This window comes from Calidris pugnax, unplaced genomic scaffold (genome assembly GCF_001431845.1).
Source record: "Calidris pugnax isolate Ruff unplaced genomic scaffold, ASM143184v1 scaffold36, whole genome shotgun sequence".
Classification (NCBI taxonomy): domain Eukaryota; kingdom Metazoa; phylum Chordata; class Aves; order Charadriiformes; family Scolopacidae; genus Calidris; species Calidris pugnax.
The window spans coordinates 1,152,695-1,166,637 of NW_015090825.1; the positions used below are offsets into that span (position 1 = coordinate 1,152,695).

Here is a 13,943-nt window from a genome sequence, read left to right on the forward strand (position 1 = left end):
ATCTCATCCCTCCTTTCCTTGCAGATCAGCAACCCACCATTCTCTTTTTACTTATTGCTTCGGTACATCCTCGTAATCTTCACTTTTTCCCTTCTGTACTCAGCCTCCACCTCCTCCAGCCACCCTGCAGCATCCGTATCCCCCCACACCTTCACCACTGCTCCCAGCCTTCGTGGTCTCCTGGCTCTGCATCCCTACGCCTTCCTCGGTGGAAAATTATTCTGGTGACACTGTCCTAAATCTCGTGGACTCTTTAGCTCATAGACTTGCATCACAGACTAGACTCAAAGCAGAGCTATGAGGTCAAGACATGTCACCGAAAGCTTTGGTCCGTATCAGAGAGAGCACTTTAAAAGTAATAAGGAAAGCGGAAGGGGAAGAAAGATAGCCCAGCCCCAAAGTATTTAACGTATGAATACAATTTAAAAACAAGATAATGTGCAGCCTAAGTGACAATAGCAGTTGGTGACAGTATATTGCAGTATAAAGCAATAAACAGCCGAGCGCTTGATGGCGAATTTGTTAGTGACAAAGAAAAGAAGAAAACAGGATGAAACAGAGACCAGAGCAGAAATGAAAGACTGGGTGATGTTTGACGGGGTTGATGGTTGCACGACTGACTGGTTCCTTGCTCAGTGCATGGCCTGCAGTGGTCCCACGCCACATGCCACAGCGACTGACACAAATCCATGTGACCGCTTGCTAAACAACAATTGGTTGTGCAATGCAGGCAAAAAACAGACTTAGCAGGTCAGTCATGTGTCTGTCAGACATGCTGATGTGTGTCTCTTGGAGCAGGAAAACACAATCTTGTAAATGATGTGTGTTTCAGTGGGGTATAGCATAGGAACAAGATTTACCACAGCAAGTGAATTGTTTTAAAAGTTACACAATCTACCTCCAGTACATATGGCATACTTTTAAGTAGCACCAATTAAATTGTCTTAGCAATATATATTTTAGGATATAAACCCATTTTCTTCCTAGTCTAAGCAAGCCTAATTTCCCCGAGTGCTGTGTCCTCCCAGCAGCACACTATGAAGACATCTGTCTCGTCTGGTATCTCACATTGTAAAGACAAGGCCAGGCTAAAGCACAAGCATGACAGACCAGAGCCATGGACCCCAGGTTTCCCAGTAGGCATCTTACCTGTCTTCAAAGACTCCTTCTCAAAAGGAAGCCATTTCAAGGCCATTTAGGGGTGGGATGCAGAGACTTGGAGTGTCCTGCTTCCCACCAGCAGTGATACCTCCCCAACTCTGAGTATACCCAAGAGGTAACGTGGCAGTAATAATGGGGGGAAAAAAGCCCACAGTGGCTAAACCTTAATCTTGTACACTGGTCTGGGGACTAGCTTGGCTTTCAGAGGCCCGTGCAATGCTTTGAAGGTCTCTGCAGCGCCACTTGCACATGGCAAGCCAGGGCAAAGTCCTGTGGGTAGTCTCAAAGACATACCTGTCCAAGCCAGCTCCACCACCTCACAGAGTAGAATGACATTTTTTGAGAAGGATTGTGGCAGCTGTATATAAAAACAAGCCTACACTTGAATGATGTGGAGAGTTTCAACTGAAAATAACCCATCTTCAAGCATTCAGACCATTTAATTGCAAACATTTATTTTTTTTGCTTTTGAAGCTTCCTTACAATTTTCAGAAATAAAATAACCACATCTAAAACAGTCATCCCATGACCAAAACTCTATGACAAAAACTGCACAGATTTAGGGCTCAGTGAACCACGTGCTCTGGTCCTGAATGATCTTGCTCTCTGGTTCCCATTTTGACAAGGCAATGGAAATGTTAAAGAGTTAAATTTTACTTAGACACGCTTAGGAATTTGGGTTCTATTGTTTTATTCAGCTCAGCCACAGCATTTTAAAAGACTCACACACAACTTAGCCCAGAGCACTCCTCAGTGAGTTGTGTAGCAAACTCTGTGAAACACGGGCATCACCAGGACCATGCCAGCTTTCAGATACCCTGCTCCGGCTCTGCCTTATACTGAGCTTTTTCAAAACATACCTCATGCCTACTGTTTCCTGGTTACCTTGTGCTGAATCTGGAGTTGTATTTGCCTAATTCTTCCTCTGGGTTCCATCATCTTTTTCCTTCCTCTCACTTCCCTCCATCCTCTTCTTCTGAAGGATCTTTTACCTCCTTACTTTTTGATGAACTCTTCTCAGGTACAGACACCTTGAGCTTTTAAGACAGCTGAGGGGACAGGAGCTTGTTGCCTCATGGCTTTAAGAGGTGGGTGCAAGACAGCCACAGGTGAGAGCACCCCACACCTGCCAGTGGGTCCAGAACCCTACAGCCCCCTCTCTCCAGGCAGTGGGGTTTCCTCTTCTCCATCTTGCTCCTTTCAGGCACCCAGTACTGAGCCTGCAAGATTCCCGAGGAGGATGTTAAGGTTCGCTTACCAGACAGAGGAAGCAAAGTAGCATTTGCAAGGGGAAGGGCTTCCTCTTCACCTTCATGGCAGAGAAGTTGAGGACCGCTCTCAGAAAGAGGGCAGGGAGAGAAGTCTCAGGGTGCTTTAGCTCAGGGCAGGATTCCTGACCTCCAGCCACTTACTTCTCAGTGACACCAACTTAGTCCTCAGTGCTAGGAATGGATTTGGATGCAAACAAAAGGATTTGAGCAAACAAGAGCCACATAAGCACATCTTTTTAGTTGAAAACAGGAATAATAGTAAGGGAATTTATTAACGTGAGAGAAATGGTTATTCCCACTGGAATAGAAGGGCCAATGCAGGGTGCTGGGCTAGCTGGAAAGGCTGCAGGGCAGAACCTGGGGACATTCCAGGATCACAGAATCACAGAATCTTCTAGGTTGGAAGGGACCTTAAAGATCATCTTGTCCAACCGTCAACCTAACTGACAAAAATAGACACCCACACAACAAACAAGGAGCATCATCACTAAACCATACCTCCCAGCACTACATCAACCTGTCTTTTGAACACCTCCAGGGATGGTGCCTCAACCACCTCCCTGGGCAGCCCATTCCAATGTCTGATAACCCTTTCCGTGAAAAAATTTATCCTAATATCCAGCCTGAACCTCCCCTGGTGCACCTTGAGGCCATTTCCTCTTGTCCTGTCGCCTGTGACTTGAGAAAAGAGACCGACCCCCCCCTCTCTACACCCTCCTTTCAGGGAGTTGTAGAGAGCAATAAGGCCTCCCCCTCAGCCTCCTCTTCTCCAGGCTGAACAACCCCAGTTCCCTCAGCCTCTCCTCATAAGACTTATTCTCCAGACCCCTCACCATCTTTGTCGCCCTTCTCTGGACCTGCTCCAGCCCCTCAATGTCTTTTTTATGGTAAGGGGCCCAAAACTGGACACAGCACTCAAGGTGAGGCCTCACCAGTGCCCAGTACAGGGGGACAATCACCTCTCAGGCCCTACTCCCCACGCTGTTCCTGATACAGGCCAGGATGCTGGATGTAGTCCCAGGCTGTGATAAAAGAGTAAGAAACAGACCACCAGATACTTAGTTCTATCGTTTTTATTTTAAAAACAGGAAACACCACATTAATAAGCATATAAAACCCATCCAAAATATTCACAACGCCGTTACAGAAAAAGAAAATAACAAAGATACTATGTGAGAAAAGAACTATACATTTCAGTCTAAGCCAACACACATCTCTGATGCAAAATATGGAATGCTCTTATGCACAGCTGTAGGAGGAATTTCCTGACATATAGATGGCCATATAGAATTATCATGTCTGGAAGTGCTGGAGGGTCAAAGAGCACCAAAAAAAAATATCTGTATAACTGAGCCAAAATGTGAGAGTTGGGAAGAGTCACATACTTCTGAGAATAAATATCTGGCATGGAAGCCTGACAGAAAGCTAGGGGAAACTGACTGTAATAGGATTGCACTGTGTAAAGCTGAAGTATTTCAAATGAAGTCACAGGAAGTATTTCACAGCAGCAAGTTTTACTGATCTTTGCAACTGTTTCTCAGTAGGGAACGTGGAAATGTCATCACTGACGCGTCAGATACATGCCCCCAGAATGTACATCAATGGGAACTTCTCTGAAGCAATATGTTGTCAAGAAAGCTTGGGCTATCAATTTTGCTGTCGTTCCTATATTTGAGCCTTTCTTTTTACCCACCTTGGAATCTGTGGGCCTGCCTCTCTTCTAGGATATCCAGCGATGAACTCCAGCATGGGTTTGCAGGTAGACCGGAGCTCAGTCGAGTCCGAGAACGGAGATCTTAGAGCAGGAGTTTGAACTGGACCTACCTCTGTGCTACCTTCAGCTAGCTTCTGCAGGTCTGGACAGAGATCTGGAGTCTCTCCACAGGGCACTGCAAGTCAGTGAAGCAAAGCTCCCAACCCTTGATTGCAAGGATACCCCGTGAGCTACTTTTTGCCTTCCTGAACTGTGCTAGCTTGGCAGCAAGGGCAGACACACGTTCTCTCCATCGCCTAGCACTACGACAAGCAGGGAGACCAATGTCCACTGATGTATAATTACTGTCAGCCACATCCCTTTTAAAAGAGGCAGGATTAGAGAGCCCTACACATCTACACAGCATGCTACGCACCGGTGGGCATCACAACATCATGCAGATCTTCTAGAGAAGACACATGGGGCAAAAACCATTTGCTCTACAACCAACAAGCAGACTGAGCGCTACAGCTAAGCTAGCAAGCTCCAGCAGCTCTGGTCTGTAGTCCAGCATCTCTACCTTTATGAACTTGCACGCCGTAACTGACCATGCCTGTGTCAAGAAGGGTATTTGTAAGAACTGCTAAGAAAATACAGCTTTGGAAAATAATCGTTACCTTCACAAACCTTTAATCTGCAAATTTCAGGCTTTCTGACCTACTAGAACACAGCAGAAGGCAGGAAAAGTTACCTCCTGGTTTGCAATCACCACCCTGAATCATCCCATACAATGCTTAACCATGACTAAAAATACACTCATTTGCTGCAATACCACACTCTCCACTCACTTGGGAACAATATTTAAAATTGCCACCTAAAAGAATCCCAAATAACAGAGATCCTGGTGGACAAACATACCTCTTTGTCACTAGCACACACCTCTTTGCAGTACTTTCCAAAGGGCACAAATAACTTGAAGGTGATGTGCATAATCGGCTCTGCTGTACATAACATCCAAAATGCCCAATCTCCTGTTTAGTACCACATTTTTCCTTTACAGTCTTATTGCACCTCAGATCTACCGCATCTTTTGTTAGATTAGCTATTTCTCTTAGACATCTTCAATTTATCTGTACATGTTTGTACACCATTTAAAAAATAAATATTTACAAAGTGACATACAAATAAATAAACTCAGGTAAAAGTATGCTTTCAGTCTGTCTATACAAAAAAATAAGAGCAGGAAAAAATATGCATGTAACTTGGTCCCCTTTTTCCTGAGGCTGAAAAAAAGTGCACACTGGATAGGAAAAAGGAAGGAGATGGCTTTTTGGTAGGCTTGTTAAACTCCAGTGTAGCACTGCACACACACACTCACACAGAGTAGACTCAAAGGCCAGGGGACTCATTTAGTGGGTCGCTTCAATTCACTACAAAAATAGTCATTAGATTCAAATGCGTAATGGTCACTGCGTGCGTAAGTTTGTTAACCCCAAATAGCAATTATAAGGTTAAAAAAAAAAAAGGCAAAAATATTGCCAGCTCTCCTCTGTTCTCCTGATGTTTGTAACAGGGAAGATGAAAATATTTTTGCAAGTGCCAGGTGCCTTCCAGTACTTGAAAATGGGATCACCCATATCGGATTTGCTTAATGTTGGTAAGCCTGGCAGAATGGGAGAATATGTGGGTGCAAAGAAGAAAATAGCAGCAGTTGAGGGGAAGAGGGGAAAAAATGTCCCAGTTCTCATGGTTTTCTTTGCTCATTCCTTTAATGACTCTTTAAGGATGTCAGAGTCGAGGGAGTGTGTCATAAATCTTAGGCATCTTCTTTGCCAGGTTGTACACTGTTCAGCTCCACCATGCGGTTCTTCTCAGGTGATGTGGGGCCGGCTTCTGCTCGTCCTTCAAAGCCCCTGGCGATGTCTTCAAAAGTCCTGCCCTTGGTCTCTGGAACTTTGAAGAATGTGAAGACGAAGAAGATGACCAGGAAAACAAGGAAGATGAGGAAGACATAGGAGCCACACAGTTTCTGCAGGGGTGACAAAAGCGGAAATTTTAAATTAAAAAGCTCGTAGACCTATATGCATACGGTTGACAGGTCAAAATTCTATCATCTTTCTCCAACAATGTCCTTACTGACTTTTTTCTCAACACAGCATTGTTTAAAACAAAATCAGGTTCCTGTGGGCTTCTTTCTGAAGTACTTCTACATTCCTGGGGGTGACCAAAATTGAGGCTTTTAAAGGGAAAGTTTGATGTCCAGCTATTTGTAAGCTACAAGCTACAAGCAATTAAGACAGCAGCATATAAGGTGACCCACAACACTTTGACTTCAGTAACAATCAGAACACAGAATAGGGGACCTCTGAAGACTGACCAGCCTTCTGCTCAAAGCAGGGACAACTTCAGGAGAGAGCAAGTTAAGGGTCATAGAGTCATGTTTTAAAGTCTCCAAGGATGGAGATTCTGCACCTACTCTGGACACCTATTCCAATGCTGCAGCACTCGTACTGCTTTGAAAATTGGGTCCTTACCTCTGCGTAGGGGAAGAGCATTCCCACCAAGAAATTAGAGGTCCAGTTGGAACAACCAGCCACTGCCATGGCTGCAGGCCGTGGGCCCTGGCTGAAGAGTTCTGCCACAATGAACCAGGGAATAGGGCCAGGGCCAATCTCAAAAAGAGCCACAAAGCCAAAAGTGGCAACAATGCTGATGTATCTGATCCACTGCACCAGATCCTGCAAGGAACAAGACATGATCAGCTGCAATTTCAGGCAAACATGGCACAGCACAATGCCATCTCCAGTGTCACAGCTTTTTCAGCTGTACTGGGAACACTGTGGCAGTTTCTGCCGTTAGAAAGTTGTGCTCTCCACTGCACACTCAACTCTAGCCCCAGCTGTACCTGCCTACAGGGCAGAACTGCAGGGCAAGGCAGCTGTATAATCTTATAGGTGCCCTTCTGGGGTCAACCTGGACAAGAACACTAATTACTCACCTTCAGAGCTAAAGCAATGGTCATAATAGCAGCACACACGGCCATGCCACCCAAGCCAACTAAATGGAGGGTCCTGCGCCCTGCACGCTCCACCAGAAACAGCTAGAAACATGGAAAAACAAGAGGAAAAAAATTAAAAAAAATAAATCTGTGACTTTGGTAGCAAGAGCTTAGAGGGTCCCTTGCTCAGTGTGCCCTGCACCTCTTTCTTTGATATGCCTGTAGCCCTCAGAGCCAGTGGTGATCTCAGGGCAAGGTCACCAGGCTGCCCCATTCTGGGTATAAATGTTTCCTCTCTGGTTCTTCCTACTGCCTTCTCTAGTTTCCACAACCCCCTCTACCCCTCACCCCCCTGCTATTCACTCCTTTTCACCCTCCCTTTCTTCTAAAATAGTGCCTCTTTCTCCCCTCCTACAATGATTTTAATGCAGTCTTTTCTTTGCTCTTATAGGCCATTGCCTAGCCCGATGCTTTGCTACAGCCTGGCTACTTGTCTTCAGTCACATCTCCCAAAAAAGCCCAAGCAGACAAGCTACCTCTCACCGTAAGGCCCTGTTCCACTTACCGACACAACCGTGAAGACTGTGTTTACCACACCAGCTCCAATAGTGGCATACACAGGCTGCGTGATACCAGCTCTTTCAAAAATCCCTGTAGAATAATAGAATACCTGGGGAGAGAAGCAAAAGTTGGACACCATCACGATTCCAGTGTTTTGAGAGCATGTCCCTCATTCTCTGCCTAATGGCTTGCAGGCCCAACAGGGAGTTTATAACAAGCACTTAAGAGTATAAAAAAAGCATCCTTCCGGTCAAGGTTCATCCACTTGATGCAAGACTGCAACGCCTTGCCAGAGTGTGTGAGGGGAAACCAGCTTAGCAATCTCTGCAGTATGACAAAAGAGTCAACTCCAGTCAAGGTGCAGAGTTCTCTCCACATTAGTGGCAAGTGCAAGTGTAGCCAAAGATAAGGGAGGCTCAGCAGATGAGACAAAAGACAACTCACAGCGTTGATGCCCGAGAGCTGTTGGGAGAGCTGCAGCATGATGGCAATGATAATGGCTTGACGGTAGTTTGGAGAACGGAAGAGCTCTGGCACAGTTGCTTTCTTTTCCTGGGACATTTTAGCACTCTCTTCTTTCATCTCCTGGATGTCTTGAGACACATCCTGTGTACCACGGAGCTTCTGGAGAACTGGAGGTAGGAATAAAAAAAAAAAAACAAATGCCAGGTATAATACACCCACAGACATTAAGTTTCTCCACCCCTGCCCTGCTAGTTCAGGGAGGACACACTGGGAAGAATGGACCACCTGCCAGTCAGTGTTTGGGCCTGCTCCATAGGAAAGACCAAGCCTCCACATGCAGCCTTGCTAATCTTTTCAACCCAGAGGTCAGGGTGTTGTGACCAGCATGGAAACCAGGCCCAGGCCCTGCTCATGTTGCTTGATCTCCAATTTGATCCCTATTTGATCCCTAATTCTGCACACATGCTTGCCAGAGCTGACTCCAGGCCCCTGCCATAGGAGAGGGAAACACCTTCCCAAGCTCCTTGTTAAACATCAGCCTATTCCCAACCTTTCAGGAGGAGCTGACAGAGGAGCAGAAGCTGGCCCTGCTACATCCCACCAGACCAGGTGCCACTCCTCACATCTTAATCCCACCTGGAGTCTCTGTTGGGATGCCAGGTTTCTCACCCTTCCTGGCACTGGTGCAGCCTAGAGGATGGGAGGGTAGACCTGGTGCCCTCTGGGAGTCACACCCTGATCCACCACAGGCTCCAGAGTCAGCCCTAGCCTCCCACTCAAGTTCAGGGCAGGCTAGGAGCCAGAATACAGCCCTGCCCCTTCAGAGATGAGTTCTTACCTGCTTGCGCTTTCTCTTCCTCCATCTTGTTGATCAATAGGAAACGGGGGCTTTCCGGGCAGAAAAGAAGAGCCACGCACTGCAGGAGCGCTGGAAGGATCGTGAATCCCAAAAGCAGTGGCCAAAGGCTTTCAGTCCCCATGATTCCCTCCAGGCCAAAGATCTACACCAAGAATTGGAGAGAAACAGAACGATCTAAATACTCCAGTTCCTTACCCAAACCACTATGACAGGACAGCATACCCCACTTGAAGTTAAGTGCAGCCCACCTCAACCTCCCCCACCCCTCCTTTCCCCTGAGAGATGGATCAGATTGTCTAGCCTACCTGGGCCACCAGGATGCCCACAACAATGCCCAGCTGGTTGAGGGTGCCAAAGGCTCCACGAACGCTGGTGGGTGAGACCTCACTGATGTACATGGGCACAAAGCCAGTGCAGAGACCGCAGAAGACGCCAATAACGAAGCGGCCAAGAATCAGCATCTCCACTGCCTTTGCCGTTTTAGAGAAGGCCATGAGAGTGCCACCAGCAAAGGCCAAGATGTTCACCAGTAGCATGGAGTTCCTCCTGCCAGGGTAAAGATGTCAAGACTGAGCTTAAACTGGCAATACAATAGGAAAATCACCGGGAGAGGGGTAAACTACCTATGATCCCCAGGAGGACAACAGAATAATTCTGCCTTGGCCTGTGACCCTTTCTTTTTGCAGGCCAGGCATTCTTGCTCCCTCCACAGCCACCTCCTCCTCCCTTCCTCTAACCTGTGTCCTCTTCCTCCCAACAAACCATTGTAGAAGGGGAAAAAAAAAAAATCCCTAAAGGTTTAGATCCCTCTTCCCAACTTACCTGCCAAATCTGTTGACGAACAGGCTGACTGAGAAGGAGCCAATCATACCTCCTACTGAGAATATGGCCACAGAAAGGGACCACAGAGACGTGAGGAGCTCTGGGGAGACAGTCTGCCCACTCCGTTCTGACAGGGTTCTGTTGAAGAAGCTCCGGATGATCTGCAAGAGAAACCAAATGGGGACAGAGTTACAATCCAGCGGGAGGTATGGTGCACTGGAGAGTGGGGAGATCACTTCTGAGATCTTCCTTCTGTTTTCACGGAAGCAAAAAGCAAGGACAGAACCTAAAACTGCAGTAATCAGAAGCAAGCCACACAAGGGGAAGAATAAAGTGCAGAAAGAGGAACTTTCATCAAGAGGTTTAATAGATGGCTAGCAGTATGAAGGAGGAGAGATTGCTTCACTGAACATGAGGGCTGGGCCAGTGCTTAAGGAAAACAGGCTTATCTTCTGCATGTTTCTGGATGATGCGAGTCACTGGTGGTGCTTGGGAGGGGGTGTGAGACAGATGGGAGTGAGAGGGAGAAAAAAAAAAAAAAAAACGTGACCAGAGAATGGAACATTTCTGGCAATACCAGAACAGCAGCAGGGACAGGCTTTCTGGCATAGAAACAGCGTAAGAGACATAGAAATTTTCACTAAGGTAAACCTGCTACAGGCTACAGCATTATGCAAAACAATCATTCGCTGTCCCATGGGGATGTGGCAGGGCTGTGTTGCTAATTTCCAAGGTTTCCTTTTTGATAATGAGGGAAATTCTGCAAGGGCTGAGTGGGACATGGCCTTAAAGTGTCTGCCCCCAGCAGATGGCAGCAGGACATTAGCTTGAGAGGACCACCACGCACACTGCCACCTTCCCCCCCACCAGTGATGACATCTATTCCCGGAGACAGGGTGGATGTGGTATTGGTGACTCAGTTCCTGAGAGGAACCATTTTATAGCTACAAGAAAACCACATTTCTTGTTTTCTTCATCTCTTCTCTTCTTTCTTAGGCTACAGTCATGAGATGCTTCGGTCAGAGCGCCCCATTCACAGCCCTTTTACAAGCACTGAATCTATACTTAACAAACAGAATGAATAAACAAATAAAATAAAACAAAACAAACCTGAGATGGTCCCTGACATAAACTAAACTGGAGCAGCCATAATCCCTACCCATTCCTGAAATGTTTTTTTGCACATTGCTCTCTACATTCCTCCTGCCATGGCTGGTTTATTTGGATTCAAAAACTGAAATGGCTCACATTCCTCAACTCGCTAAATATAGACCTACCAGGAAATGGTGGAGGGAGCCCTTCTACCCCCTCTGCACTCCTAATAAAGAGAATTAACCTCTCTGCTTGCTCTCTCTCCTCCCCAAAGCTTTGCGCTTCCTGGCCATTGTTGTAGTTGAGAGGGGGTTTTGAATGTCTTCTTGACTTCATGGGAGATAGGTTGTTTTCCCTTCAGCCCCTCACTCATACCACCTCTGCAACTCATTCCTCCTCTCACCTTCTCGGGAGCATTGATGACACCAGTGTTGTACCCAAACTGGAGAGATCCAATGGCAGCAATGGCAACAGCATAGATAAGGGGCGCTGTGACTTTCTGTGGGAAAAGAGAGAAAACAATTATTCAGTCGCTTTGTTTATTCCTGCTTTCTACACAACTTGAGTGTCTCTTCAGCATGAGCTGCAACTCATAGGTGCCATGCATAAGGGCAACCAGGGGCGGGGAATGGGCTTTTTGTACCAGTAACTGAGACCCTGGAAAGAGAACTGCAACTCTACATCAGGAAAAAGTTCTGTGAGAGCCTGTCAGGATCTCCCCTTTATTATCTCCTGACCTTCATCAACTATTATCAGCTCATTAGTATTGAATACACCGGCTGCATTAGTGCCTGTTATTTTGGGTTGATCTGCTTTACAGAAAAGCTTTTGCTGATCTCTGGCATGTCATGAAACAAGGGTCTAACTCTTCCCCGTGTGCCAACGGGCAATTTCCCATAAACTGAGTCTCAGATCTGCCCACGAGCTATCCTGGCTGTCACTCTGAACAGTTAAAAACACGCACTCTTCAGCAACAGGGCTGCTTTTTTCCCAGGCTGGAGCTTCCCAGCCCTGCCCCAGGGTATCTGGCAGGCAGCCTCCTCCACACAGAGCACCAGCAGCAGCGCTGCCAACCTTCCCCTTTATTTTTCTTAAAGATGTGGCAATACTCGGTATTTCAAATGTAACACAGTCCCTGAAATATACACAAATCTCTATTTGTTAAAATAAAATAAGAATTGCTGAGCCCTCAGAGCTGTAGAGGAACCTTGATGGTCTAACCACAGAAGGCCCAGAGACTGAGAATTTTAAGTGTCGCTGAAAAGCATCAGACATTTTCTACATTTCTAAAGCTTGTGGCATTTAAGCCAGCTCTGTGTTAGGGAGGCATGGGGGGAGCAGGTGACTCAGGAGTTGGCACTTAAATGGCCAGTGCTTGAGTTGGCACAATTTGGAAAGATCATGTTTCTGTCTCAGGAGGGATTGGAAGCTTCTCAAAAAAATATTAACAGTGCCTTTTCCAAAGCTTTCCAAGTATTGTCCTAAGGCTGGCAGAGGAGAGAAAAATGACTCTGTGGGGCCTATCATTACAGATCTTCCAGTGTCTCACTTTCCAGCTCAGCTCCAGGAGCAGTGACTTCCAAGGTTGTCCAAAATTTTTGCCAGTAACCTTCTGCCAGCGCTCATACCACCTTTATCAATCTTTCAAGCCAAGCATGTAGGTGCTTCCGACCTGCACAACCTTCACCAGTCAGGCCCCAGTGAACAGAAACTGGGGAAATGACTCTCAGGCATGGTTTCCCCCACCTACACCATCTAAGTGTCTGAGACTGAGCTCTCTTCCTGCCAAGGTTAGGGATGGAGACAAAGGGGACAGGGTGCTTTTTTTTTTCTTGAAGGGAATAATATCAAGGTAGTGTTCACACCTGAACACAGGCCTTATCCCTGCCACCCTCTGAGCCTGCCCCTTCATTTTTGAAATTGGGAGGAAATTGGCCCAGAGCCAGGAGGACACAGCTCCCTCAAAGCACCCGAGATGCCTGTAAAAAGGGCATTCAGACACCTAAGCATTTTTAGGACTCCAGGCCATCCCATCCCTAAGTCAGCAGGTACAGCAAAGCTGAAGACCAAACATTTTCACCACCGTGACTCGACACAACAGCATCTTTTCCCCCCTCCCAACCCCCAAGAGTTCTGCTTTGTCACGGCTTGTGGTGGTCACAGATGGCCTTTTTCTTCTGGATGCAGCAGGGACCATAGGGGTACCCGCTCTGTGGTATCCCTTACCTACATGGTACATACATTAGCTATAAGGATTTGAGTTCTTCTTCCCTCTTCCATACTCCCTTCTCTTGGCTATTCATCCCCTGCCTGCTCTCCTTCCCCCTAGACATGACGTACTGGCCCATCCCCACCACTGAGCCACACCATGACCTAATGTATGGATCATTCCTCACTGCTGGAAGTGCCTCACTTCCCAAAAGGCAAACAGGCAGCTCCGAAATAGCGCAGCTACACCCGCCCTACCCAAAAGGCTCAGGTCTTTCCACCAAGCAAGGAATCCAAACCACCACCCCTCCCTTCGACACAACAGCATCTTTTCCCCCCTCCCAACCCCCAAGAGTTCTGCTTTGTCACGGCTTGTGGTGGTCACAGATGGCCTTTTTCTTCTGGGTGCAGCAAGGACCATACTCTGTGGTATCCCTTACTTACATGGTACATACATTAGCTATAAGGAGTTGAGATCTTCTTCCCTCTCCTGTACTCCCTTCTTTTGGCTATTCATCCCCTGCCTGCTCTCCTTCCCCCTTGACATGACATACTGGCCCATCCCCACCACTGAGCCACACCATGACCTAATGTATGGATCATTCCTCACTGCTGGAAGTGCCTCACTTCCCAAAAGGCAAACAGGCAGCTCCGAAATAGCGCAGCTACACCCGCCCTACCCAAAAGGCTCAGGTCTTTCCACCAAGCAAGGAATCCAAACCACCACCCCTCCCTCCCTCCCACCGCAGGCATCGACGGCCTCCATTATCCAGGGGATGCTTCTCACCATTCCCCCCCCCCTTCTTCTTCATC

General features: G+C 47.1%; 1 protein-coding gene across 2 annotated transcripts in view; it reads right to left on the reverse strand.

Moving 5' to 3' along the window:
• Nucleotides 1–3,487: 3,487 nt before the first annotated feature.
• LOC106886885 (solute carrier family 2, facilitated glucose transporter member 3) overlaps nucleotides 3,488–13,943 on the reverse strand; it is a 34,287-nt gene continuing 23,831 nt past the window's right edge. For both annotated transcript variants that reach the window (XM_014940151.1, XM_014940152.1), the window contains exons 2-10: nucleotides 11,326–11,421; nucleotides 9,831–9,991; nucleotides 9,314–9,554; nucleotides 8,988–9,150; nucleotides 8,129–8,316; nucleotides 7,689–7,793; nucleotides 7,124–7,225; nucleotides 6,660–6,863; nucleotides 3,488–6,154 (exon numbers count right to left, since the gene is read on the reverse strand). In XM_014940151.1, the coding sequence (XP_014795637.1) occupies nucleotides 5,942–6,154; nucleotides 6,660–6,863; nucleotides 7,124–7,225; nucleotides 7,689–7,793; nucleotides 8,129–8,316; nucleotides 8,988–9,150; nucleotides 9,314–9,554; nucleotides 9,831–9,991; nucleotides 11,326–11,421 (1,473 nt within the window). In that variant the 3' untranslated portion in view covers nucleotides 3,488–5,941. The remainder of the gene's footprint in view (nucleotides 6,155–6,659; nucleotides 6,864–7,123; nucleotides 7,226–7,688; nucleotides 7,794–8,128; nucleotides 8,317–8,987; nucleotides 9,151–9,313; nucleotides 9,555–9,830; nucleotides 9,992–11,325; nucleotides 11,422–13,943) is intronic.